We start from the raw sequence: 27,486 nt of genomic DNA, 5'->3' as shown, positions 1-27,486 counted from the left end.
TTACATAGACATATATAAATATATAATGCAAAGAATTTTCTCAATAAAGCTTCTTTCAGACATGAACTAAAATCATCCTGAGGGGCTTGACATGAGAACGCAAATGTCAATGGGCCATTGGGAGTTTTTACTTGGGGGCTGGCAAGAAAAAGGTCTGAGTAAGCCCAGCTCACATGAGAATACAACAGGATGATGTCCAGAGCATTCGACAAGAGTGGGAAGGTTGATAATGTTTCTAACACAGGATGGAAGCATAACTGGAGAAAAAGAGACGCTGAAGACATCAAAGACAGATTGTCAATTGGTGATAAAGATCAATATCGATGATGTGCTGTAAACAAAAACACTCTGCTTTCTGCAACATGAATCATGTCCTGCCTCCTGCATATTCTAACCAGACGCTGAATGTTAATCTCCTGCTGTGTTCTTCATATGTGAAAGTAGACTTTCGTAGTAGTTTTCTTGAGCTTAATTAGAGAGCTTTGGCAAACGTGCCTGTGATCTGCACATCAACTTTCGTGGGTCGTATTGACAACAGATTCCGATTTCCTCAAGGGTTTTGTAACATATGGTCAGGTTACTTCCACTCAGTGCTTAATAAGCTGTGACTATACCCAGCACTGACAAATATCCCCCAGTTAAACTCTCACTTATCACCATTTGACCACAGATTCTGTAGATTTTCAGCTTTCAAACTGCTCTTCCTTCCTTCCGTCCTCCCTCCCTCCTTCCTTCCTTCCTTCCTTCCTTCCTTCCTTCCTTCCTTCCTTCCTTCCTTCCTTCCTTCCTTCCTTCCTTCCTTCCTTCCTTCCTTCCTTCCTTCCTTCCTTCCTTCCTTCCTTCCTTCCTTCCTTCCTTCCTTCCTTCCTCCGTCCCTCCCTCCCTCCCTCCCTTCCTTCCTTCCTTCCTTCCTTCCTTCCTTCCTTCCTTCCTTCCTTCCTTCCTTCCTTCCTTCCTTCCTTCCTTCCTTCCTTCCTTCCTTCCTTCCTTCCTTCCTTCCTTCCTTCCTTCCTTCCTTCCTTCCTTCCTTCCTTCCTTCCTTCCTTCCTTCCTTCCTTCCTTCCTTCCTTCCTTCCTTCCTTCCTTCCTTCCTTCCTTCCTTCCTTCCGCTGAATAGATGGCGCACTAATAACCAAAGCGAAGTTCCTAAACCATCTGCTTGCTGCTATGCATTACATTTACAGGAGCCAAAGGTCTTCTGAGACCAAATGTCAAGCGTGCCCTAAACAAAGAGAGCGGACCGTACATTTCTGTGTAGCATGCGACCTGCCGAGCCTCTCAGGGCGCGAGGTCTCCCTGAGATGAAGCTGAATAGAGCTGCAGGGAAGAGAAGGAAAAAAGAAAAGAAAAAGGCCAAAACCCAGCAGCATTAGAGAGGAGCCTTTGAACTGCAGAGTGGACTAAACCTTCATGCTCAAGATGTCAGCGGGTGGATTTACAGCTGCAATGTAAACAGCCAGGTCTACGCTGTGTGTATGTCCATCCACACATACATTAATAATATCTGCCGCAGCATATTGCTCTAACACATGCTGTATGGACACACGCTCGCTCACATGCTCTCCCAAACACAGGCAACAGACGCAGTAATTGCACCACACCGAGAAACACGCTTATACGTGGGCGCTGATTTAAGCCTGCCTTTCTACGACTTGTCTTTGAAGTGTTCTTCTGCTCCTTTCGGTGAGTGTGAGGAGGCTCGACCCGCTAAAGCCCGTGGAAACCGGATTAGTCTAGCCTCGCTTCCTAATTAATTGTCGGGATGTTTGGCTAATAAATCGTGGTTATCTGGCCCTCTAATCATCGCAGGAGATAGCACAACTCTGACCCCGCGTCTTGAATTTTGAACAGCCTGTGCTTTTTGTAATCAGGCTTGAAGAAATTTGCAGGGGAATGTCTGCTTTATTGTGCTCCTCTCCTAATTCAATTAAAAACAGATAGGCCGGTGCATTGTGGAAATTGCTGCGCATCATTAGATTAGCCTCTAATTGGTTGGCTGTATTCCTCGACACAGGGTAAGAGAGGACAGGATTATGAGGACAGAGAGCAAACCCGAAAAAAAAGTCAGAGACGGTTCAACTGTGTGGAGAGTTTCAGTACATAATGTGGTCTTCTCTCTGAGGACAGTTGAGTAAAAACAACAACACGCTGACGCTCTCACACCCAGAGACATGCATGCCTACAGCGATGAACGCAGGCTGGGATAACAGGAGCTGGTACTCTGCAGCTCCTGCCCTGCCACAAAGAGCTCGCCTCTCCAGGGAATTACAACTGAGATTTTAGTCTAGCACTCTGAGTCTGTTGCTTCATGCCAGTGTGAGCATCGGCATTTATAATGCACCAACAAGAGCTCAGGAACAGAACTATCATGTCATCTCATTCTCAGTATCGGGCTACAGCCGGGTGTGAAATAAAGCTTTAAAGAGTTAGACAGGGGTGGAATATTTTGAAGGAAAAAAAAAACAGTTGCCCGAGGACAGTCAATGTGTGTGTGTGTGTGTGTGTGTGTGTGTGTGTGTGTGTGTGTGTGTGTGTGTGTGTGTGTGTGTGTGTGTGTGTGTGTGTGTGTGTGTGTGTGTGTGTGTGTGAGTTTGTAAAAAATATCCTTAGCAGGGACAGCTCCTACGCTCTCAATAAGACCTAAAATAATTTGGGTTGGGCAATGGGCAAATCCCGCAGCTATGTGTGGGAGAGTTTGTACCGCTGTGTGAGGGGCATCCGGCTGCATATCACAGACCGTCACTCCCACCTCAAAGAAAAACACATCATTACAGAAGAGGAGCGGCGTTACCTCTCCACAGAAATGACGTTAGTGAGGAAGATTTTTGAACTGTTATGTTGCCCACAAGTTGGATTTTGAAATTCCCTGTTTTCTCTGCTATTAAAAGACATTACAAGCAAAACATAAAAGAATATGAGTTTCAAGTGAAGTAACGATTATGGCTTTTTCTATTGCTCCCTTTAGAGAGTGGGGCCCTGAGCAAGGTGACAAGAAAGCATCCCACATAGCAGTGGGAGCTGGAACTTCATAATTGTACTGTCACAATAAAACTGATGCAGAGTCTAGATTCCACTTTACGGCATGACATAAACAGACACGGAGGCAAAGCAGCTGATTCCCCCGAGCATGGCCGCCTCATGTTTCCTCACATAAATCAATTACTGAATATGCAAAGTATAAGTCAGCGCAAAATGCGTGGCGTGCATGATGGTGGGCTTCTGAGAGCCCCGTGCCAAGCTTCTTCACACATGTCCTGCGTTCGTGAGGGCAGCGATTTACAACTCGTGCCATCGTCCTCGTTCCCATCATCTGATATTAGCATCTGAATGCTTTCAGACAGCTCCTCGTGGAGAACCCCCAGCAGTCATTAGCTGTAACAACCAGGGAGTGTTCCTCAGAGGGGCACGCTCCTCTCCACGATAACAAACACCGCAGCGAAACCGGGGCCCAGGACGCCATACCTCGCCGCCGTCTGATGGGTTTTTTTCATCTGCGCAAAACATATTCTGAGGTTTTCGATTTTTTTCTTCCAGCGCAATCGTGAGGCTTCATGCTGTGGCTAGCAAAAGCCACATTTTGATCATGATCACAAAAGACAGGCACAGTTTTATGTCATTCACACACTATAATTGCAGTCAATATTTCTGAAGGTAGGAGGTGCTGAGCAGATTTGATTGAGGCAGTAAAAACAGTAATGACTGGGACTGTGAAAGAGGAATCGAATGTACTAATCCTACAGATGCCATAAAAGCACATAAAGCTCTCCTCAAAATGAATATCTCTCATTTCAGAGGCCGCTGTTACCTCAGTACTCTTCATTCTTGAATTCCTCGTCTCGTCTTAAATTTACAGTCAGGGAAAGAGAGTTTTTCTTTTCTTTCTGCAGCTCGTCCGGTGTTAGAGGGGCTTCTATGTTTCACAAACATGTAATCTTCTCAGACATATTATCATCCTCCACTCTCTGATGAGTGGAGGATGATGGAGAATCCCAGTGTAAACCCGGCCTTCCTCGTCTAATCCCTCTGTTCTGCATTCGGAGGAGAGGATGTAGAAGAAAAGTCTACAGCTCAAGAATAGCCAGTAAAAATGTGTCGGAACGGGTTGAATTATCACAGCAATGAAATAATGAATTTTATTTCCTTTTCAATTGGGTAAAAGAGATTGTGCTGCGTTTATCACAATCCCTTCAAAAGATAAAGGGCGTTCTCAGAGACTGTGAAGTACAGGAGGGTTTGAGAGATTGGTCCATTTATCTACATGTGCTAAACACAAAAATCATCCAAGTGTCTGCTCCAGTGTCTTATAAAAAGTTTCTGCAGGTTAAACCAAGTTAAATTTAAGGCTTTTTAGGACCATTATGAATGAAATTTAAGACCTGTGTCAAGAGCGACAGATATGAAGAAATATCTGAGTCCCGAATATCTTACACTTCTCTAGGATTGAAGATAAAGTGAATAACCCCTTGAAAATCACGTTGTCTCCCAAACTGCAGGCAGAGACAGGGGGTTTCCATAGTCCTCCCATGCGGAGTGAACTGAGGTCAATTAGAACCAGATATCAGTAACCAGTTTCACATCCCTTTTTTTTTTTTTTTAATAATTTTGTATTCAAAATGTCCCATATGTACTAGCCACATCAACAAAACAAAGCCCCACAACCAGATACTACACAAAAAAAGGACACAAAACAAAGATCTAGTTTGCAGTTCTATAACAGCTAATATCTGTATTGTTGAGGGAAAACTAAAACACAGAGAGACATTACAAACTATTCATGGTACAAAAACTCATTATAAAGCACGAAGAAAGCAGCACTAAATGAACCATAGTACATCATATTTCACCATATTCAAGACATTTCAAGCCAAATATTCATTGAATATAAAACCTTATAGACTAATGAGAAGCTGCAGAAACCCTGTTATATTAGCTCTATCAAATTGCTGACATCAAATCAAGTGAAAAACATTTAACAAAATAAGGAACCAAATATAGATCGTATAAACTTTTAAGTTTAGAAGAGCTCCAGGTGGGAAGCTGCTCTACACTTATTATGTATAATCTTCCCTGTAACAACATGCACCACAGTGTTAAAAACACGTGATACTGGTTTCTGACCTGGAAAGAAGAGAATGTATTGTGGTTTTTATCCTGACATGGTTGAAAACACAGTTGCAACTGGGAGTAGCAACTACAAGGGAGAGATATAAGGCAAGCAATTAAATAAAAACAACCAAACTACAAAAGTTGACTGATTGCACCAAGAACTATTCATAGATTTGTTTCTATTTGGACTTTTATCACAAATTATATTAATTTCTTAGATCAACTATCATTTCCTCCTTGTTCTATAAAAGCAATAAAGGATTTGATCAGACTTTCTCTATCTCACTTGATCTCAATAATGTTAAATACAAAGATAATTTGAATTTAAATAAGGCCAGCGGCTTCACTACAGCTAATTCAACTTTGTTTTTAGTCGACTGTGGTGTCCCATTGTCATTCAAGCCCATCACACAGTAATAACTCATCTGAAAGGCAATAAGCTTTTCATATGGTTTAATGGAGAACAATAAAGTTTGGTGAAGCTTGAGGAGCTAATTATCAACAGTCTAGCTAAAAGCAGAGAGATGGACAGCATACTAAACACACAGGCACATAAGAGATGGAGAAAGTGCCTCTTAAATCACTTTTAAAACACCGCCGTTATAATAATTATACCTAAAATATCACCAGAGAATGTTTTAGTTAGTCTCACTTCTAAAATCAATTTCCACATTTTTCTTTCTCACCCAATCATTATCACATATGAAGAATAGTTGGAGCAACATTAAAGTTGTAAGGAAAATAAAGACGGAGATGCCAGATGGGAAAAAACTATTTATATCCGGGCAGCCGGGGCTGATCTGAGTAAAAGACAGGCAACAAATGCAGGCAGAGCTGTGCACCCCTGAGAACTGATATAATATATTACTTATTGTGTATAATTTAAACAGCCATCCATCTCCAGCTAGTCATTCTGCTTGCATCAGGCCTTTCACATTCATTATCATATCAGTTAACACGATTTAATGCAAATAGCTCCACCCAGAAGCAATGCCTACATATCAATTACTGACAGGCTGTTGTGCACCACTGGAGTTATTATCGTAACACTGCTGAATTAATCGCACCTGAGAGGAAGCATGCGAATGAGGATGTCAGGAATGGTTGAGAGATTTAGAGGAAAACACGAGCAAGACGAATAAAATTGCTTTGTCCTCGCTCCTTTATTCTCTGAAGGACCCTCACAGCACTTCATGAGTCTCCGACCAGATGACGACTCGAGAGGATCCTACGTCCCAAATCAATGTTATTTCAACAAATGGAGATGAAATGACCTACACTCAGAGCCCCTCCTGGCAGCTGGATTGCCGCCCACCACGTCTACGGACAAAATACACTGAAATCATTAAGTCTCGCAGCGGAGGATCGATGGCTACATACAGATTCTGCTCTTGCCATTTGCAGAGATGTTCATCTCGCCTGTTATCTGGCACTTTTCACCCTGATCAGGCTAAATATGCTGCAGTTTCAGTCCTAAATGATGTTTCCATCATTTACGCAGCCAAATGACAGCTGAGACCAATGGGACGTTTTTAACACACTCTTAAATTGGAACATACAGTTACTTTTTAGTGAATCTAGTGTATATGATATTGTGTATGATTTAGTGTATGATAAAGTTTTAAATTCACCCATAACTTTTGGCTGAAGTGCCTCTTCCTGGACATAAACATCAAGCCTTTAGAAAACAGTGCTAGGGGGTCTGGGGTAATACACCTTCAGCAAAGGTTTGAAAATAAGCAGAGACATCCCTAATGGTTTACTCTACATAAGTGTTAGCCCTTCAAGATCCAAAAAGGTTTGATACACTGGGTGGTGCTGTGAGCCTTTTTTGGTAATAAACATAGTCATATTAAAACCGCCATTAGTGTGTTTCGTTAAAGAACTTTCAAAGAAAATCACTTTCAGACTTGAATAGTGATTTAATGAAGTTTACAGCTCAAAAGACGCATTTCAGTGAGAGCATCTGATGCTTAGTGCTTGGAAAAGTTTAAATGAAAGGGTGCAAGGTTAAATAGATGGTCCATAGGAGGAGCCATCTTGGGAATCCTTCCAGTTTTCCCAGTGGGTCCACTGAAGTATGAACTATAGGGTCCCATTGGGACACGGGGCACTACATTTATAAGCAGATGGTGGTTGATTCACACTCCCACAGGAGATCACTGCAACATTTTATTTCCCCCAAGAAAACCAGTCAACCTCACAATGCAAATAAAGCATACACTGGAGAGTAATGCCATTCAAACTGCAAGTCAGCAAGTGCAGTGTTCTGATCCTGGAGCAGAATGAGTTTAGTTGTATAAGAGCCCAGTATGACTTGAATTTTAATAAATCAAGATGACTCAGGTTTTGAACTTTTTTCATTAAAGAGCTGCTGCACGTTGTCATAGGCTACATCAACATTAGCTTTGCTATAAGTACAATTTAATGTGGAGGCCCACAGTCCTTCATTCTGCTGATTAAGCTTCTGCTGTATATGGGTATGTATGGGCACTCTGTTGCCTATTCTGCAGTCCGTATGCTCTGCTCTGCCTTCCCCTGCCTGTTTCCACCAGATATAACTCTAATCTAGTCCTGCCTTATCATTAAGATACCTCTACCAAACAGTTATATGCCCCCCCCCCCCCCCCCACACACACAGATGAACACTTTATGATTAACTCTATATGATGTGACGAAATACACATTTTAATTTAACACCTGATCAGCAAGTCAACCTTATAATCTTGATTTTGGGCTGTTCTGCAAAATCAAAATTTATATTCAGAATAATGTAATTGAGAAAATAGATGAAGTAAAGTCACCAATAAAATGTGAGGGATCCCTCCACTAGGACAATATTCATGTGAAAAGACAGCGTCCAACATAAATGGAGGTGTATCTAGTTGTTATCATAATATGTTTATTATTACATCGTCAGCATGGGTGCTTATCCTGCAATGGCACTGAATGTTTTCACAGGATATTGAGGATATAAATTGTAAGAATCTACTATATAATTCTTATGTATGCATAACGACTTGTCAGCTGTCTATTCATCTATATGCAAAGTTTAACTTCTTTGTAAAATGGAGTACTGTTTATGTCATGGACTGGCACCCTGTAGCTTATAGTAGCTTTTAATTGCACAACTGATTGAAAAGGGCCTCTGTTTAAATGTCCTACTGTGTCACAATTTCAATGTTTAGGTTTATTTATAGGCCACAATCTCATATAAAATCAACTCAAAGTGTTTTACAGACTGATAAAACTGCTACAAATTACAATTAGCCAACCACATACATCCCCAGCATCAATGAGAGGAGGGAGAGAAGGATGTATTCGATGTTTGGGGGGAAAACTGTTTAAAGTTGTATGTATTTTACTGTTCTTGAGCCACGTTCATAACTTTGAACATTTTCTTACATTAACAGTGATGCTTACATCATGTTCAAACATCTCAAGTGCCTGTGTTCATTCAGTCACAAAAGGTCAGACATGTTTTTTCCTCTATTAAACCTCACACAGCCCATATTGGTCTTAATTAGTTTGTGTAGCTAAGAATTCAGAACTTTTAACTTTATTTACATTTTTCCTCGATCTCTAATTCATGTGTATTGAGAACTCTAAATGCAGGCATACATAGAAAGAGAATTTTAAGAGACACATCTGTTCTGGTTTCAAACAACTTGCCAAGGCCCACAAGCCTGTGATCTGTGAACATTCAGAGAGCTGGAGAAAAGTGTGGGCACAGAGGAGACAAGGAGTGTGCAGGGGTTGGGAAATATCCAAAACACATCCTTAAACTCTCCATATCAGGCGCACACGCAAAGCTTATTTCTCTCTCCCAAGTCCTGATCGCCAAAGAGGGAATGTGGGATTAGCAGAAAAAAGAAGGATATCAGAAGAAAAATATTAAAGGAACAAGTTTAAAGCCGGCGGGCAGGAGTAGAAGTGTCTTTTAAGTCAACTCAAGTGTTCACAAGAAGATTTTACACTGTTAAGCTTTTGCTCACTGAAAAAGTAACAGGCAGCGTGACTTTCGTTGAATGATGTATCGTTTTCAAGCATCATGAGACTTAAACCTTGAGCTCTGAGCTTACACACTAACAGCTGATCGATAAAAGCTCTATAATGATTAGGTCGTTCACAGCAATGTGTGATTATGACATGTATTTGCGATTAAAATGTCTATATTTTGTTTGTTTTCTACCTTGCATTGTTAAAAGCCATTTAATATTATTAGGGCCCTAGCACTGACAGGCACTGACAGACAGTGAGGCCCTTTTGAAATTGTAAGGAATATTATTTTTTTCAGGCAAATGAATTGGCTTTTTGAGGGCTTTAACATGCTCAAATTCTTACTAAAATGTGCATAAAATTACAAAGCGCCACCTACTGGCAACAGGAAATGAGCTTTGCATTACAACTATCATTCAATTTACATAAAATGTTCACAGTGTTGTGCAATTGATAGACGCATACAACGCTTCACATTGCATGTGCTCGGGCCGGTTCAGTGCTGCTTTGCAGAAATTGTAATTTTTAATGTTATTATTATGATTATTATTGACCTGTCTTTTATATTGTATAAAGTTTGATGTCATATGGTACTACCTGTATTCAGAAATATCCCTAACATCTATACATTTATTATTTGATTATTATTCAGAAAATAACTTAATGTATATTTGGCACATGAAGCCCTTGGCTATATTCTGCGTCTCTTTTTATTAAATTTTATTTTTGATTAAAAGTACAGTTAGAAGACGGGGGAGGGGTGTCGTGTTTGTGTTTCTGAAGCAGAAGGCTGCACAAACCCTGCTGTGGCTGCAGAAAACACTGCTCTAGCTGCAGTAAACGCTGCTCTGAAGAGGCAGCTGACTGCTGAGAACGCAACTCTGAAGAGGCACATGGACTCTACTCCCTCACATCTGTACCAGGCCAGAGGTGACTGTTTCAACATGATGACGTCTGTTAACACAGCAAGAGCCAGAGAGGAAGAGTTGGAGAAGGAGCTTGAAGATATGAAGATGACGATGAAAGGGAAAGTGGAAGAAAACATCTCCCTGACCACTGATCTTCATCTCCAGCACTTGGAGAACCAGAAATTGGAAAATGACTGGAGGGTGAAATTTGCAGCTCTGCAGGAGAACTACAGGGAGAAGCTGAGGTGCTGTGTCCTGAAAGAGGAGGCCAGCTTCCAGCAGAGAAAGGATCTGTTAAACCAGACCAGGGAGACAAAGGAGAACTTATTTCATGAGGCGAAGGAAGTAAAGACCCTGATACCGAAGAACATTCACTTTCAGGTACGTTATGTTGTGTCTCTGTTTCTTCAGAATCTCACCTTTGAGACTGACTCGGATAATGTCAAAAAGGAGAAAAAAGAGAAGAAAGAGCAACTGGAGAGAGAGAAGAAGAAGGAGAGCAAAGAACTGAAAAAGAGAGAAAAAAAGGAGAAGAAAGAAACGAATAAGCAGGAAAAGAAAGAGCAACTGGAGAGAGAGAAGAAGGAGAAGAAGGAGAGCAAATAACTGAAGAAGAGAGAAAAGAAGGAGAAGGAGGAGAAGGAGGAGGGGGAAAGTATGGAGAGGAGCTAGTTGTTCCTCTATCCTCGCCTTTAAATCCAGAGCTAGTCCTAATCTCTCTCATCCTTCCTTCATCCTGAATGCCCCACTCCCTTACCCCTTACCTCAACCCCTTACCCCCCCTCCCTCCTCAGACCTGCAGTATATATGCAACTGTAACTGAGTCTTTGAATATTGTAGATAAAAAATGAATAACAATGACTTTTTATCCCAGTTTACTCTATTATTCCAGATGCTGGTTAGTATACATCAATCTCAATGATGAAAACTAAACATTTATATGTAAATACTTACACAGAGTAAATGTTATTACATATGAATGCTGCATGTTATGTTGTTATGATGCACTGCCTAATATCTAAAACTAGAGTGTCACTCAGTAGAGCTCATACCTCACGATGTTAAAAAAGAAGAAGGAGAATTCCTGGATCCATCCCCAGATCCAGATCTGCACCTAAGTTTAATGGTTCTTCCTTGACCAACATCTTTCAATAAAGTTTCATAAAAATCTGTCCACACTGCCTGCATGAGCAGCGTGAGCCTCACTGCTCTTCTAGAGATTCTAGGTCTTGTTATTATTATTATTATTATTCATAAATATCATGAAATTGTGACTGGACATCCTGCACAAATCAACGTGGATTTTGTTTGGTTTGTTTGTTTTTTGTGTATCTTTTTGCTTTTATTTGTTTGAACACTGTATAATGCAACTTGACGTCAGGATTGTTTCTGCTGATCTGTCGATCACTTCAGTCTAAATTGATATATCTCAACTATTTCCTGGATTGGCGCAAAATTTGCCACAAACATTCCTCGTCCCTAGACAATCCATCCTCACCACTTTGATGAGCCTGACTTTTCATCTATCATCATCAAAGAATCATTATTTCTTAAATATCGGTGCCAGTGTAACTACCCCAGCACAGGTGGTCATCTTTCCCTTTTCTGGTTAAAACCCTGGCAGATGCATTCTGGAGTGCCTGCAATCAAACTGCTTTTTGGATATTTCTATGAGCGACACTTTACAGTAGTTTAGCCAACTGGAAATAAAAGCGTGAACAGGTTTCAGCATCCTCCTGGGATAAAAAGCTCCAAGCCAAATATTTCTTTGTAAAATCTGTTTTTTATAGTGACTAGAAAATAAAGTCAGCGTCTGGGATACACTAAGGTTTTCTTGCCAGAGACAGTTTTGACAAAGAAAAATGGATCATCTGTCTGTTACAGATGGATGAAGCATCTCCACTTCCTCCCACTATCCCAACATGTAAAAAAATCTTAAACATACATCAGTGTAATAAGAACTACCATTAGAAACCATCTTAGTCTCTTTGACATTTTACTTTTTAGTTTGGTCTCATCCATCAACATGGAGGTAGAACGGTAAAAGGGTTAATGAGTTATACTGCAGACAAACACCAGGGGGCAATCAAGATGAATTGGCTTCACTTTTGGAAAGGTGCCATGTCATAAATTACAGTCTGTGGAAGCAATAATCAGGATTTGAATCTTGTCATCAAGTACTTAACGTGCTTTATACATATGAAGAGATTGTCAACAGGGCTCAGTCATCAGGGAAACATATAAGTGTGTGTGTCACCTCAGCTTAATTACAGGAGGACATAGTATTTCTTTCTTAATCATTTCTCCCATTGGCAACAAGTACAAATTAAACCATAATGGGCCTAAAATGGACCCCTGGCGTAAACATATACCTGCATATCATTACCATTTTAGTATAATGACATTAGCTTCTAGCTCAAAGCAGCACTGTGTCTAGGTACAGCTATACTGTATATCCAAAGGGTTTCCTGGAGATTTAATAAACTAAGGGCTGTGGCACAATCTCATTCAACAGAGAATATTGCAATCGTTCAAATGAAATAAAACTTTTTAAAAATTCACTTATATTGGAGCTACAAAGTTTCTTCCCCAGCAGAAAATATGAGGAAAAGCTACACTATTTATATGCTTACGCTATAATTCTCCACTGGGGCTTGCTCCGCTGTTCATTGCCCTCCACACAGGACTGCAATTGTTTTGAGTAACATAAACAATAAGGCCGCTAGAATAAATCTCCAGCAAATCAAGTCTTTCCCAGGCCCAATTATGTGTGAGCAGAAATCCAGTGTGTGCTGTGAGGATGCTCCAGCTTCACTGCAGTTGTCACCCACACGGCCTGTTTTTCCATGAGCTGAACCATTATGCTTCGAAAGACCGGCCACTTCATCTCACCTGCACTGAGGTGAATCACCGGGAAAGTGTATTTGGCCATGATCCCAAGTGGGCTTCCCGAGCCTCAATTATGTTGTTAAACCAGCAAACTTACACATAAAAGCCCTCTAAAGCGTCGCTAATTAGGTGGAAACTACAGACGAAAGGGGCCATATTAGCATATCTACCTGAGCGTCTGTGCATGCAAGAGTGAAAACCAGAGAATAAAAAGGACTTGTCGCAAAGTGTAATCCAGTTAGACTGCGAGCTTCAGCAATTGTCTGCTTGGGAAGCCGTTCCCGAATATGCCTCTGATATGATTCACATTGCTCTTTACCTTGTTGAAAAGCCATAAAGGGAAATTATGTTTGCTTCAGTGAATATTTTAAAAGCTTCTGTGTAGCGACAGGCATTTTTGAGTTACTTTAAAAGGCCACTGAGCTTTCAGACGTTTATATAACACATCAGTGATCAATAAATATCTTCTTTGCCTTGAGGCAACAAGTCGTAGGCAATTATCCCCGAGAGCCGGGGATGTCCGGTGCTCAGCCGTTCAACATGCTGCAGGTGTTCAGTCCCACCAAATACTTCGGCCGCTGGTTTTACTAATTGGTTTCTCCCTCATCGAGCGGAGGTGTGTTTATTAGCGAAATCAGATGGCGAAACCTTTGGCTGAAACAAAAACTCTTCAAGCTTTTCACAGGCGCATTGACCAGCGGTAACTCTCTTCAAGGGAATAATTGTCCTCTGTAACCGGAGATAAATGACAAACACAGCTCTCCAGCTAAAAAGACGTTAAAAGGTTCCTCCTCTTGTCTCGTAACAAAATATGAATCACAATCCCGGGAAATAAACAACAGACCACTTTATCTCTTCTCTAATTTCATTCATCATCGCACATTTTTTAGCCTTTAAGCCAAACTTCCCCTTAGGCCATTACATGAATTTTTATTATGATTTACTCAACAATGACTTTGAGCTCCATGTATTTGCTCGACCTTTCAGGTCCTCAGTCATTTTGTACTCCCCCCCCCAAAAAAGTAACAACACAACATCAGTGTGAAACTGTTCTTATTCTGAACAGGCTACAACAGCTTGGAGTTTCTTTAAACCAAATACATCAGCCGTTGTCCTATGAAACAGACGTGAAGCAGGTCTGATTGATGACTGTATTCATATTGAGACAGCAGTTTGAACAAGGGCCATTCTGAAGTTACAAGAACTAATTTATCCAACAGTGACTTAAGGGAAAGTAACATTTCAAACCATCAAATTGTTGATTTCATCAGTTAAAATGTTAAATACTCAACTGTAGCAGTAGCTTCATGAAACACAGGGAACATTTCTTATACTATGCATTCTGTGATCTACATGTTCTTGTCACATTTTGCTTTGTAGAAGAAACAACGTATCATTTCTTTGTCTTTGTTTTTCAACTAAATATATAGAGGCACGTTCTTTTTCCCATAAACAGCATTAGCTAATAGCTACGTCTGCAGTTGTCATTATAAGCTTAACAGCTTAAAGCCTCTGAATTGAGACCACCAGGATTCACAGCTTATCGTCAGTCTGTGAATTTAACGTTAACGCTAACTCACTTACAGAGCAGAACTGTCAACTGGGATTCACTTACAAGCTGTTTCTCATTAATGCCACTTTTCAATGTGATGATGTTAATTATTTATTATTGCGTAATGTCAAGCGTTCCCCTGAAGCTATATCTCAACAAGTCCACCCTGATTGGCAGCATAGGTTGTTAGTCCCTCTGATAATTCCTTGAATTATCAAACTATCCCTATTAATCAGCAGATTTACGGCAGATAAACTGTTAAACAATCACTGTTGAATAACAAATAACCAACCCTTATGCTTTGGCATTGTTATGAAGCAGGTTTGCCCAAGATTTAGACACAAAACCAATTCGTTTGGGGAAAGATCACGTTCTGGATTAAAGCAGGTAAGCACATTGTCTAAGGTATTCTAAGAAAATACAGATTCATGCAAAAGTAAGAAGTGTGTATCAGTGCATTTATCTGCAAAAACCCTACTCTCTGTCTGTATTTGCTTATTTTCTCCTTCTTTTGTTTTGATCATGTTCAGATTCTGGGCTACAACCTTTAAGTGGTGGGTGTGCAACGCCTCAACAACAACAGGATACAGGGTGAGACGACACCATGAAAACGTAGCGACAAGGTTATATCGCTGTTTCTGTCGCTCTCTCTCCTCTTCTCCCTGTCTGTAGCATGGATGCATAAAGAGCTAGACACACACACTCACAAACACACTGCAGAGCAGAGAGGCCGCAGTGGACAGGAAAAAGTGTGCACTATATCTGCATTCACGTACCATCCTATGCCGAATAACCCAGAGTTCTTTGAGGTGTGGGCAAGTTGATGATTTGATTTAATCTATGCAAGCTTTAGTTCATGAGTACAGTCAGACAGGAGGCAGAGGTTTCTCCCTGTAAATTATACTATGTATGTTGTGATTTGGATCTATACACATAAAGTTGACATGAATTAAAAATATATATATATATGGAAAATTATTCATGACGTCATATTATGAGGAATATTTTTTTATCAATAAGCTAAGGTTGTCTATTATTTGGGAAGATATCTTGCAAAATATGTTTTTAAGACCCTTCTACATTCACCTTGACCTTTGACCGATTGGCTTCAAAGGTTAACAACTTGAGAAACCCTCACATGTAATATCCACACCAAGTTTGGTGAAAATCCATCCATCCATTGTTGAGCTATTTAGTACAAACATACACTCAGGGGTGAAAAACAACACCTCCATTCTACTCATTGGATTCGGTTCTCCGTCAATTCAGCAACCATCTAAAAAATTCAATGAATTTGTGTTGTTGAGTTAAAAAGACTGAAATAGAATTTGCCCTCTATTAAAGAATCTGCATATCTACTGTAAATATCTTCTATGTAAGTCAAACTCCATGGTTTTAAGCTATAAAGTATATAGTCTCTCCTAAAATGGTATACCAGCAAAAAAAACTGACTTTTGAATCTTCAACAAATGGAGACTGTGTGTGTACATGTGGTAAATGCAGGGGTCCAGAATGTAAAGGTGGAGGAGGGCAGTGTAATAGACAGTGTTGGGAAGGATACTTTCAAAATGTATTTCGTTACAGAATACAGAATACATGCCCAAAAATGTAATCTGTAACGTATTCCATTACATTAACTAATCTGAGTAACGTATTCTGAATACTTGGAATACTTCCGGTTTGTATTGCATTTTTTTAAGTGTATGATTGCGGCGTTGTTATAGTCAGTGGAGCAGCAGCAGTTTAAACTCTCTCTCCGCAAGATGCGGCAGGGCAGCTGGATGTCCGGCTCCCATCCACTCCCACCTCTGTGCCGGTCCCAACGGAGGCTGAAGTGCAGCGCCACAGCAAGGCTGCCTCGCGTCGTGCAGCGATCGTTTCGGCGTCGAGTCTATTTTTGTTTGCGCTTGACGCGACCGTATCGCTCCAGGAAACACACTGAAAAATGATTTTAAACTATATTGATGACATATTTTATATGATATAAATGATAAAGTATGGATCCCATAGTTTAAATTCCCCTTCTGTTGTCCTGGAGTTTTAATTTTACCAATATTACCAATCACATTATTACATGCCCCCCTCTGCCCCTCCATACAGACACACAAGCAGTCATAAAGATAAAAAGAGAGGGGGGGGCCTCCCCATTGGCTTGAGTGGAGAATACGTAATTTACCCTCGACACCCGACATTGAACGGAGCAAACAGCGGAGAAGTTCTTGAAGATGGATGACATTAAATTGGGACGCTGTTGCAGTTAATGTTGGAGCAACAAGTGAACATATGCTTTTATACTACTGGGTCAACGGGTGATATTATTAGCGCTGCCCGGCGCTTCAGCGTCCGTCGTGAACCCGGCGTGCCTCGCTGGTCTCCTGCAGAGCCATGACAGCGGAGCTCTGGGAGCGCAGGTCGGTCTTCTCTCACCAGGCGCTGGAAGGGCAGCTTGCGGATCAGCAGCTCCGTAGATTTCTGGTAGCGACGGAACTCTCTCAGAGCCTCGGTCCCGGGCCTGAAACGGTCCCGAGCCGGTCGCGGTGAGGCTTCTTCACGCCGCCGGGGGCCGGGCGCTCTTACGGCAGCCCTGGTCTCCAGCTGCTTCCTGGGGGCTTTGCCTCCGGTCGATTTACGAGAGAGTGAATAAACTCGTGAAACAGAGAAGTACCGTCATGTAATCCACTGATTTCAACAATGTAACTGTATTCTGAATACCATCTATTTAATTTGTAACTGTAACGGAATACAGTTACTCATAATTTGTATTCTAAATACGTAACGCCGTTACATGTATTCCGTTACTCCCCAACACTGGTAATAGAGTATTAAACCAGTGAGGACGGCTGGTCAGCTCTGATAACAACAGCTCTCCTACAGTAGATGTATCTGTCTCCTCGCTCTGCCTCATCCTTCCACAGCCACAGATGAATCTCGGGTCACTGTCAATGGCACACACACACACACACACACACACACACACACACAAATGTGCAGTGTTGGGAAGGATACTTTCAAAACGTATTCCGTTACAGAATACAGAATACATGCACAAAAATGTAATCTGTAACGTATTCCATTACATTAACTAATCTGAGTAACGTATTCTGAATACTTGGAATACTTCCGGTTCGTATTGCATTTTTTAAGTGTATGATTGCGGCGTTGTTATAGTCAGTGGAGCAGCAGCAGTTTAAACTCTCTCTCCACCGATGCTGCGGGCCCGCTGGATGTCCGGCTCCCATCCACTCCCACCTCTGTGCGGGTCTCACCGGAGGCTGAACCCCCCCCCTGCGCCAAGGCTGCCTCGCGCCGTGCAGCGATCGTTTCGGCGTCAGGTCTATTTTTTGCGCTTGACGCGAGCATATCGCTCCAGGAAACACACTGAAAAAGGATTTTAAACGATATTGATGACATATTTTATATGATATAAATGATAAAGCATGCATCCCATAGTTTGTATTCCCCTTATGTTGTCCTGGAGTTTTAAATAAAGAGAGGGGGGGGGGGGCGGAGAATACGTAATTTACCCTCGACACCCGACATTGAACGGAGCAAACAGCGGAGAAGTTCTTGAAGATGGATGACATTAAATTGGGACGCTGTTGCAGTTAATGTTGGAGCAACAAGTGACCATATGCTTTTATACTACTGGGTCAACGGGTGATATTATTTTAGCGTCGCTTCAGCGTCCGGTGTGAACCCTGCGTGCCTCGCTGGTCTCCTGCAGAGCCATGACAGCGGAGCTCTGGGAGCGCAGGTCGGTCTTCTCTCACCAGGCGCTGGAAGGGCAGCTTGCGGATCAGCAGCTCCGTAGATTTCTGGTAGCGACGGAACTCTCTCAGAGCCAAGGTCCCGGGGCCTGTAACGGTCCCGAGCGGGTAGCGGTGAGGCTTCTTCACGCCGCCGGGGTCCGGGCGCTCTTACGTCAGCCCTGGTCTCCAGCTGCTTCCTGGGGGCTTTGCCTCCGGTGGATTTACGAGACAGTGATTAAACTCGTGAAACAGAGAAGTACCGTCATGTAATCCACTGATTTCAACAATGTAACTGTATTCTGAATACCATCTATTTAATTTGTAACTGTAACGGAATACAGTTACTCATAATTTGTATTCTAAATACGTAACGCCGTTACATGTATTCCGTTACTCCCCAACACTGCAAATGTGTATAGCTGAGGCCAAGCAGGGGTGAAGGGGACAGATTGTAAAGGCCAGTAGATATGACACCGTCGTCCTTGGCCGACTGATAGAGAATCTTGGAGATATAGATGGAGGATTGTCTGTGTTTTATTGTGTGAATTATCTCTGTAAGGTCATTAAGTTGAACCTGCTGCTGCAGTATGTGCTGAGTGAACAGACTCTGACCTCAAGACAATGCGTCAAGACAGGCTTCATGAAAGTCTTAACCTTCCTTAGACCTGATGTCCCATCCATTGAGGTCCAGTCCATTCAGAACGTCTGAGGGTATTTATCTGAGGATCTATTGCGCGAGCAGCCAATAAATCAACCCGGCGATTGACTGTAGCTTGTTGCAGCATGATGTTCAAATACACACACAGAGCTGGACTTGCGTTCGCAGTTCATCTGCTACTGGACATTACAGCAGACATTAACAAACAGAAACAGGAAGAGAGAGGGTTTTTTTGCTACATTAGCATGCAACACATGGGGTAAAAAAAGCAGTGGCACATTTCAACACTTCAGCCCTGACAGAGAATTTGTGGATGACTCAGCTGGAAACTAAAGCCCCCATTTATGCATATACAAGAGACACTGTTTGTACGTCTGCTGAGGTGGAAGACAAAGCAAGGGTTGTGTGCTCAGTGGCACCTCGACAAGAACAAACACCTGTCTGAACAGAGGGTTGAATCTGGAACATTTCAGTCAGGTTGTGATATTCAGTCAGTTGTGGAATGATAGGAAGATCAGTGTAGCCACTTAGGTCAATCTAACTTCAGCTTGGTGTTTCCCTACAGGTACTTACCACAAGCTTTAATTTGATTTAACTTCACGGTTTGACAGATACAGCAGAAATACAAACCAGAAATGCCTAAGAAAGCTTGCATTTAATTCCAGTGGTTTCTCAGTTCCCCTTTTTCTTCACTATTTGATGAATTAATATGAGTTTTATAGTAGGATAGGAATTTCTTAGTGCTGTACACTTGGCAGAGATTACATTATCCTTTCAGGTATTCATGAGTGTGTTGTGTTCAGGGGTTACAAGAACAATGAGCCACTGAAGTGGTTGTTGTAATTTGCAAGTGATCTGCAACAGATGCATGCTCGTGTGTCCATGCAAACTGTGGCCGTACTGTTGGGTGCTGTCACTAGTGTTTTCTCTGCCTAATCTTTGAGTCTTTAAAGATACCCTCTGTGCTTCTGTTGGGCTAATCAGAATCAGATATGTACTGAAGAGCTAAAAAAGTTTCAATCTTCGTTCTAGTTTGACTTAAATGTTTGGACATCGTGTTTTCCATGGTTTTTCCTGTCGCACTTGCTGGCGAATAGAGTGTGATTCTGTCAGAATCTATGCAGGCCCGGAGAAAACGAACAGGCGTTCTGTTTAATGTGTTGGAAACCTGATGTGAGCCAGTTTACCCATTTGGACCTGATGCAACATGTGCGTGTATAAACCTTTAAGACGAGCTGCAATGTTTGTGTGTTTCTCGATAGAGCCAGAGGAAACATGAGCATCCTATCACCGATGCCATGGTTTTCAAGACATAGGACTGATGAAATACTTTTTGGTGAAGGTACAATGCATTATTTGAAGTGTAGTCTATGTGTTGTTTGGTTTTTTTAGGGATTTCAGCGATTTTAAATTAGCATTTCAGACAATGGGTGACAATCTTAGCAAGGGGAGCAATATTGAAGTAGATGTGTAGCTGTGTCATTGACGAAAACAATGATGAAAATTACTACTTTTAAGGAAAAGGAAATGATTTTCAAACGTTTTTATCTCATGTCTCTATCGGCTTCAGAAGATGAGTTTTTTTTGTAAGCGTTGGAAACTCTTCAGAAAACCCTCAAATTTTAGGTGGTTGTTTTCAAACAATGCTTAGGTTTTAGAGTGTGTACTTATTCAGCGCCTTGAGTCTTACTGGATTAATGTAAGCTGCACTGAGTTTGTGTTACCCTGTCCCATTTATTTTCACGCTGTATTTTCACTAAATGTACATGAAAGCATCAAGTCAAGTAGGCTAGCCCAGCCAACGTGACCGAGCCTGATCCCAACCTGTAGAAAATGTCTAAATGTTTATCCAAACCAAGCCCCCGGGTCTCGGTATATCATGACAGGCTCAGGTCAGGTAACCACACTATATTTTCCAACAACTGTAAATGTGAAGAGAGACAGATATACAGTATACATCACCTTTAACTGTGCCTTTTAAAAAAACGGGTTAATGTGTTTATCTATTTTACACTTGACATGCTGATTCTTTACAAGGTCATCATCCCGCGAGCCTAACTTCTTCGTTAAAACAGTGTGAGAGCTGACGATGATCAATAGCGACCACACGTCTCCAATCTAATTCAAAATGACAAGAGAATGTGATAAAAAATATGTACCAATCTGAACATCTCACCACATTCTATCTCCTTTTTTCCAAGACAATTTTCTATTTCATGGCAACGGTTGTCTCTAATTTCTCCTGGGAGCCACAAGCTGCTGCTATCTCAGCTGTGTTTACTAATCTTCCCTCGACACCAATTTCTCAGCACTACCTAGGTAATACTGGTCCAATGTAAATAGCCTTATCTCATAAACTCTTGTTATCACCCCCACCTTGGCTACCCAATGTGATACATGGTTAGAAGTCAACAGAGGGGGATTAAGTCAAAGAGAAGTGGAAGAAAAAGAGAAAAACATTTCCTGTGTCAATTTCCGCAGCAGGGCTATCCACCTGGAATAAGACAGTGAAAATGTCAAGATGTACTTGACGAGGGAACACTCCTGTCACTGTGAAACGATGCCAGCCACACAGGGAACAGGAGTAATACACTGCTTCCCATGTGGAGTTGGACGATGAGCGGATAATAAATTACAGTGAATTCATCTCCGTATTTTCAGAGCTGATCGATCAGGTGTTGATGCCTTGGGTCTCTCATGCCTTCTCCTCATGTGCAGATTACAGTACCTGCCTCACTCCACCTGTGCTATACTGTTCTGCTGAAAGCCGCAGATTGCTGTAAATGCCAGGGCAGCAACTTTTAATTAAACCCGAAGGGAAAAGTATTAATTATCCCATCGTCTGCCATGAACTGGCTGGTGGCTGCAGGCAGATTCTCGCTTGAATGCTGATGATGTGGAGGTGAAGGAGGAGCAGTTTAAGAGTTAAGGATTGAATTTGGGATTTGTCAAATTTTCCCGAATTTCTATTTGGAAAGACACCTGCGGGCAAGATGGCATTTCGGTAGTATGAATGATAATCAGAAGTAAACACCTTTTAAAGATAACAGCATTTATTCCTGTAGGAAGCTTTCGATCGTTTTGAAAGACTGCTCGAAATCCTGCTATATCCCATCTGATGTTTTTCCATCTGTTTATCTTCACTCGTCTGTTTATATCTGCCAATGAACTGTCTCCTCTGCCATCAATTGACGTCACTTCTTTCTTTCAGGCTTCAAATTGCTGCGGCTATTGAACGTGTAAGTTCTTCCGCCACCTCTTTTGTACAATTAACAGCCAAATACATGTCTTTGTCATGGCTCAGTTGAATTCTCATCGTAGATATCATATCATATCATAGATTGATATCATAGATTGATTGATCGGTTCATGTGAGGCTGGCACCTTAATCATGCAGCAAGTTTCCTCTGTAGAAGTCGTTCGGCAGAGAGCCCGCTGCTACCGCGGATATTTCTGCTGAGAAGCTGAAACAGCACTCCTCTCTTTGTCAGATCCCTGTAGGTATTTGTTAATGCAGAGATGGAGGAGCGCCTCATAAACTATGCATGCCATCTCCCTCTGGCAACCTCCAGTAGAGAGCATGATGGCAGGAAAATGCTGGTTTCCATTAGTCCTGTGAGGCTGGTTAACATAAAATTATCCTTGGGGTTGGCGGGAAGTAGACAAAACTGGGGTGAGTGCTTCATTAAAGCTGATGCATAATGGACAGTGGACATCTGCAAAGGGTGAATTACGCAGTCACACATTCCTGACGTCAGCCAGAGAGCGACAAACAAAAGCCTGTTTATTTCCCCAGATGTGAGGATCGTTAAAAAAGAAACAGCTGCTGATATATTTTAAAGAAATTGCCTGTGGTCACATTAATTCATACTTTTCAGTGTTAGATTTGTATAAAACCAAACTTTAGGTCAACTCTGTTCTCTCAAAAACTGCATGCGTACAGATATATGACAACACCAAAAGGAAGAAGTCCGTATTAGCAATACATGTACCAAGCCAAAAGAGGGAGGAGCACTCACCCTTCAGGAGGTCGGAGCCGGCATACGGTGAATTGTATGTGCGAAACAAGAGCCAGTCAAAGTCGTCATCCTCCCCCTGGGTGAAGTCGCACAGACTGGGGTCCGAATCCTCTTCGAATGTACAGCCAGCAGCTGAGGAGAAAAAGGAATAATTTAAACAACAGCCATGACAATTAACATTATTGGCCTTGAGAAGACAGATATAAAATCACAAACATATTTCATTTTGCTTATTCATTAGCTTTATTTATTTATTCCAAATGAACATTGTGAAATTGGTGACAAAGACAACTAACAGATATCACATGAATTATTAATACTTTATCGAATATACCAGAGCTTTAGTGATTTTCATGTCATATGGGCTTTTTTTTTAATTTTTCCCTCGGAATCTCTTCCTATTATGGAAAAAAAGAGAAAAATCTATCATAAATTGCCCCTGCCCCTGATAACTGCCATTATCCATTCTTCTATGACCTCTGGTTCTGTCCCATCTTCTCTCAAATCTGCTGCAGTGACACCGACGCTTAAAAAACCTGGTTCAGACCCCAACAACTTCAATAACCTTCGTCCCATCTCCAAGCTGCCATTTCTATCAAAAATCCTGGAAAAGGAAGTGGCATCCCAGGTCCATGCTCATCTCTCCAACAATAACCTCTACGAACAGTTCCAATTCGGTTTTCGCCCCCGCCACAGCACAGAAACAGCCCTCCTCAAATCACAAATGACCTCCTGATGGCAGCTGACTCCGGACTACTATCCATCCTCATCCTCCTCGACCTGAGCGCCGCTTTTGACACCATATCACACTCCATCCTCCTTGACAGACTTGCCTCCATTGGCATAACTGACACACCCCTAGACTGGTTCCGCTCATATCTCCATGGCCGTACTCAGTTCATCCAGTTAAAATCATTCACATCCGACCCATCCCCCCTCTCCTCTGGTGTTCCCCAGGGCTCTGTCCTTGGCCCTATCCTATTCATCATCTACCTCCTCCCACTTGGACTGATCCTCCGTAAATTCAACATCAACTTCCACTGTTATGCGGACGACACCCAGCTCTACGTTTCCTCCAAACCCTCTTCCACCTTCCCACCCTCCTCCCTCTGTGCCTGTTTACAGGAAATCAAATCCTGGTTCTCCTCCAATTTCCTCAAACTGAACAGTGAAAAAACTGAGGCAGTCATCATTGGCTCTAAGCACACTCTCACCAAACAGCCCAGTTTCACCCTCACCATAGACAACTCCTCGGTTTCCCCCTCTCCTCAGGTTAAGAGTCTGGGTGTCGTCCTCGACAGCACCTTATCATTTCATACCCACATCAACAACACCGTCCTGTCCGCCTACTTCCACATCCGCAATATCAACCGCCTCCGGCCCTCACTCACTCCCAACACCGCCGCAATCCTGGTCCACTCCCTTGTCACTTCCCGCCTGGATTACTGCAACTCCCTTCTGTTTGGTCTCCCACACAAACTCCTCCATAAACTTCAACTGGTACAGAATGCTGCTGCACGGATCGTCACGAGAACACCATCCATCAGTCACATCACCCCCGTTCTACATCAACTCCACTGGCTTCCTATTAAACACTGCATTAACTATAAAATCCTCCTCCATACATTTAAGGCCATCCACAACCTCGCTCCTCCATACCTCTCTGACCTCCTCCACATCAATGTCCCTACCCGGTCTCTCAGGTCTGCCTCCTCCATCAGCCTGACCGTCCCCCGAGCCCATCTGTCCACCATGGGATTTAGAGCCTTCTGCCACTCTGCCCCTCAACTCTGGAACTCCCTTCCTCCGGACATCAGGAACATTGAGCCAACTTCAATTGATCTTTTTAAATCTACCATCAAAACCCACCTATTTAAACAGGCATATAACTCTTAATGTTACTGTGTGCTGATGTTGATGTTCTGCTGCTGCTCTGCTTTGTGCATTTTAAAACTTTTGATGACTCTTAATGTTACTGTGTGCTATCGTTGATGTTCTGCTGCTGCTCTGCTTTGTGCATTTTTAAACTTTTGAAACTGACTGTATTGCTGACTGTTGTACGGCGACCTTGAGTGCCCTGAAAGGCGCCTTATAAATAAAATGTATTATTATTATTATTATTATAAATCCAAAATGTCTTCTTCCTACATTTAATGATTGCTTGAACCAGAAAACATTCTTAGCAGCCGACTACTAAGAAATGTGCAATGCAGCTGCACACTTCTCTTCCCTATAGAGCTAAAGCAGTGACCTGTGTTCGTTTCTGAGGTGAGCATGTTGCTGCACAACCTTTTCACAAGTTGACCAAAGAAGATTATCTGCAACAACCACTATACTGAACCTCCAGTAATAGCTACAGCAGTGCTCGGGTCAGTGCCTGTGACCATGAACCTGGTGTGAATGGTCAAATGAAGGCTGAATGGCAGCTCAGCACTGTCATGAGGGTTTGTGAATGTGTTGACGTGAGCAAGAATTCTCTCAAACCTGCAGCATGTCAAGCAATGAGCTGTAATTATTTGCAAATTGCACAAAAGAAAGCAAGCCCTAGCGAAAGCATTAATTGTCCCTGTATCTGAGGAGAAATACCCCTCCCATAAAACATTCACAAACAAGACTACATATCCCTGAGCCCGTTCACAAAGGCATTCACAAATAGTAATAACATTTGGAGAGAGCAGGCACCCTGGGGAATCTAGTGATTATCATAATACCTCACAACCTGCTATTCCATGCGCCAAAAAACTAATTTTTTCAAATTATATTTAATAGCTCTGGCTTTAATGGGCCTTGGGTCCTGAATAATGTGCTTCAGTCGTTGCTCTCTGCATCTGTTGCCATATTTCACATTAGTCCATGGTGGGAGAATTACAGTCAGCGGTGGGCAGTTGGAACAGCCCAGCCATAAGAACGGATTCTGTGTCAGTAATAATTGAAGCAAGACAGCACGAGACTTGACATGCTAATGATAGGAATAACCACGAGCAGGTCCTGAAGGTGAACCCTGAGCTCCACAGCTTTATTACTGCTCATTCTTTTCTCTAATCTCCCATTAAACAAATGCTCTCAACGTGACAAGCTGCAGAGAAAAAACACAGCCGGCCTCAGTGTAGTCAGTATTCATAATTCTCACTTTAATAAGGTGGCCACAGATTATAGTATTTTACAGGTTAGTGGGATCATAGCATTGGTTCGTTATGATGCAGGTCAAATAAAATGGAGGACAAAAGAAGAGCCCTTTCATATTTCATTTTGATCAATGAAAAAATTAGGCCTGGGTTTTGTTACCACTACAAAAACAATAAAGTGAAAAAATACACCGAAACTTTTATGACAGGTTCTGACGTCCAAAATTTGTGTGAATGAAATACAATGAAAAGGGAAAATAAATTTCTGATGTATATTAGTGAATATTAGATTTAAAACATCAAAATGGGGAAACCTGGTCAGCTCAAGTTTAATGTGCTAAAACATGAACCACATCATTCCCAGTTTGCCTCCCTCCTGTTCCATAACTTTCTTATTGTCACCTTTCTAACTTGTGTTAATTAGCACCATACACAAAGTAAAAGTGAGGAAATAGCATTACCTCTAAATGATAAACGGGCTGTAACTACAAGGTGTTTCTTCTGTCATTGACCAATTAAAGGCTTTACTATACAAGTCCAACTCTTCCATTCATACAAATATTTATACAGCACTTCTATATGCAACACATTTTCTATCAAAACTTTTAACCTATGGGCAGAGGCGCAGCAGTTTGAGATCTGAATCTTGCTTAAGGACACTTCTTCGAGTCAGGGATCAAACCAATAAACTACTGGTTAATGGAAGACCCTCTCAACCCCATTTGCTCCTTTACTGACCTGTATTCACTTATAAGACAAAGTATTGGACAAATAAAACATTTTGATGAGAAGATTTCATAATTCATCCTGAGTGGACATGAACGTCTGAGGTAAAATGACAAGCTGTCGAACAGTTAAAGAAATTTCACTAAAAACAAAAAACATCAACCTGCTGGTTCAAAAGAGAAAAGCCATTAGCATTGAAATTTAGGCAGTTGTCTGGGTGTATTTGTTAATATGTGTGACCTTTTTACATTGTTTATTCTGCTGGTTGCTACAGGCACATTTAAATTAGCACTCAAAAGCCGTATCAAGGTTCAACACAGACCCACTGTCTCATATCAATGTCAATCCTCCTCCTGCTCTTCGGATTAAAAGATTATCGTCGGTCCAGGGTTTTGATCTGACTTCAGATGCTGATGCACAAACACAATCAGAGTGTCCTTGCCTACAGCCACTATATTGCATCTCTTTTACACCTCCAGGGAATGTGTGATAACACTGGAGTGCATCTAACATCATGTTAGATCAGTCCATTGGGTGCCAACCAGCGGGGGGACGGGGGGAGAGTGGTGCTTCTCCCTCTAGGTTTGATTTATTGCCCCGTGCTGGGCTGTTACAGCACAGATCTGCTGTTGAGGGCCAGGGGTTAATTGTCCCACAATGGTGTCTATTTCTAATAGAACAGCCAGAGATATGGGACCTGACACATTCAAATGCTGGCACTATGTTATTCCCTGCTGCTTTGCTAAATGAAGCCT

General features: G+C 41.9%; 1 protein-coding gene across 1 annotated transcript in view; it reads right to left on the bottom strand.

Moving 5' to 3' along the window:
• Window positions 1–27,486, bottom strand: part of ptprub (protein tyrosine phosphatase receptor type Ub) — a 165,003-nt gene that overhangs the window by 94,179 nt on the left and 43,338 nt on the right. Inside the window, exon 2 of the mRNA XM_061081460.1 lies at window positions 22,881–23,012. Coding sequence (XP_060937443.1) covers window positions 22,881–23,012 — 132 coding nt within the window. The remainder of the gene's footprint in view (window positions 1–22,880; window positions 23,013–27,486) is intronic.

Source organism: Limanda limanda, chromosome 11, assembly GCF_963576545.1.
Source record: "Limanda limanda chromosome 11, fLimLim1.1, whole genome shotgun sequence".
Taxonomy (NCBI): Eukaryota; Metazoa; Chordata; class Actinopteri; order Pleuronectiformes; family Pleuronectidae; genus Limanda; species Limanda limanda.
The sequence above is the reverse complement of the archived record's forward strand: the minus strand, read 5'-3'. Positions and strand labels throughout refer to the sequence as shown.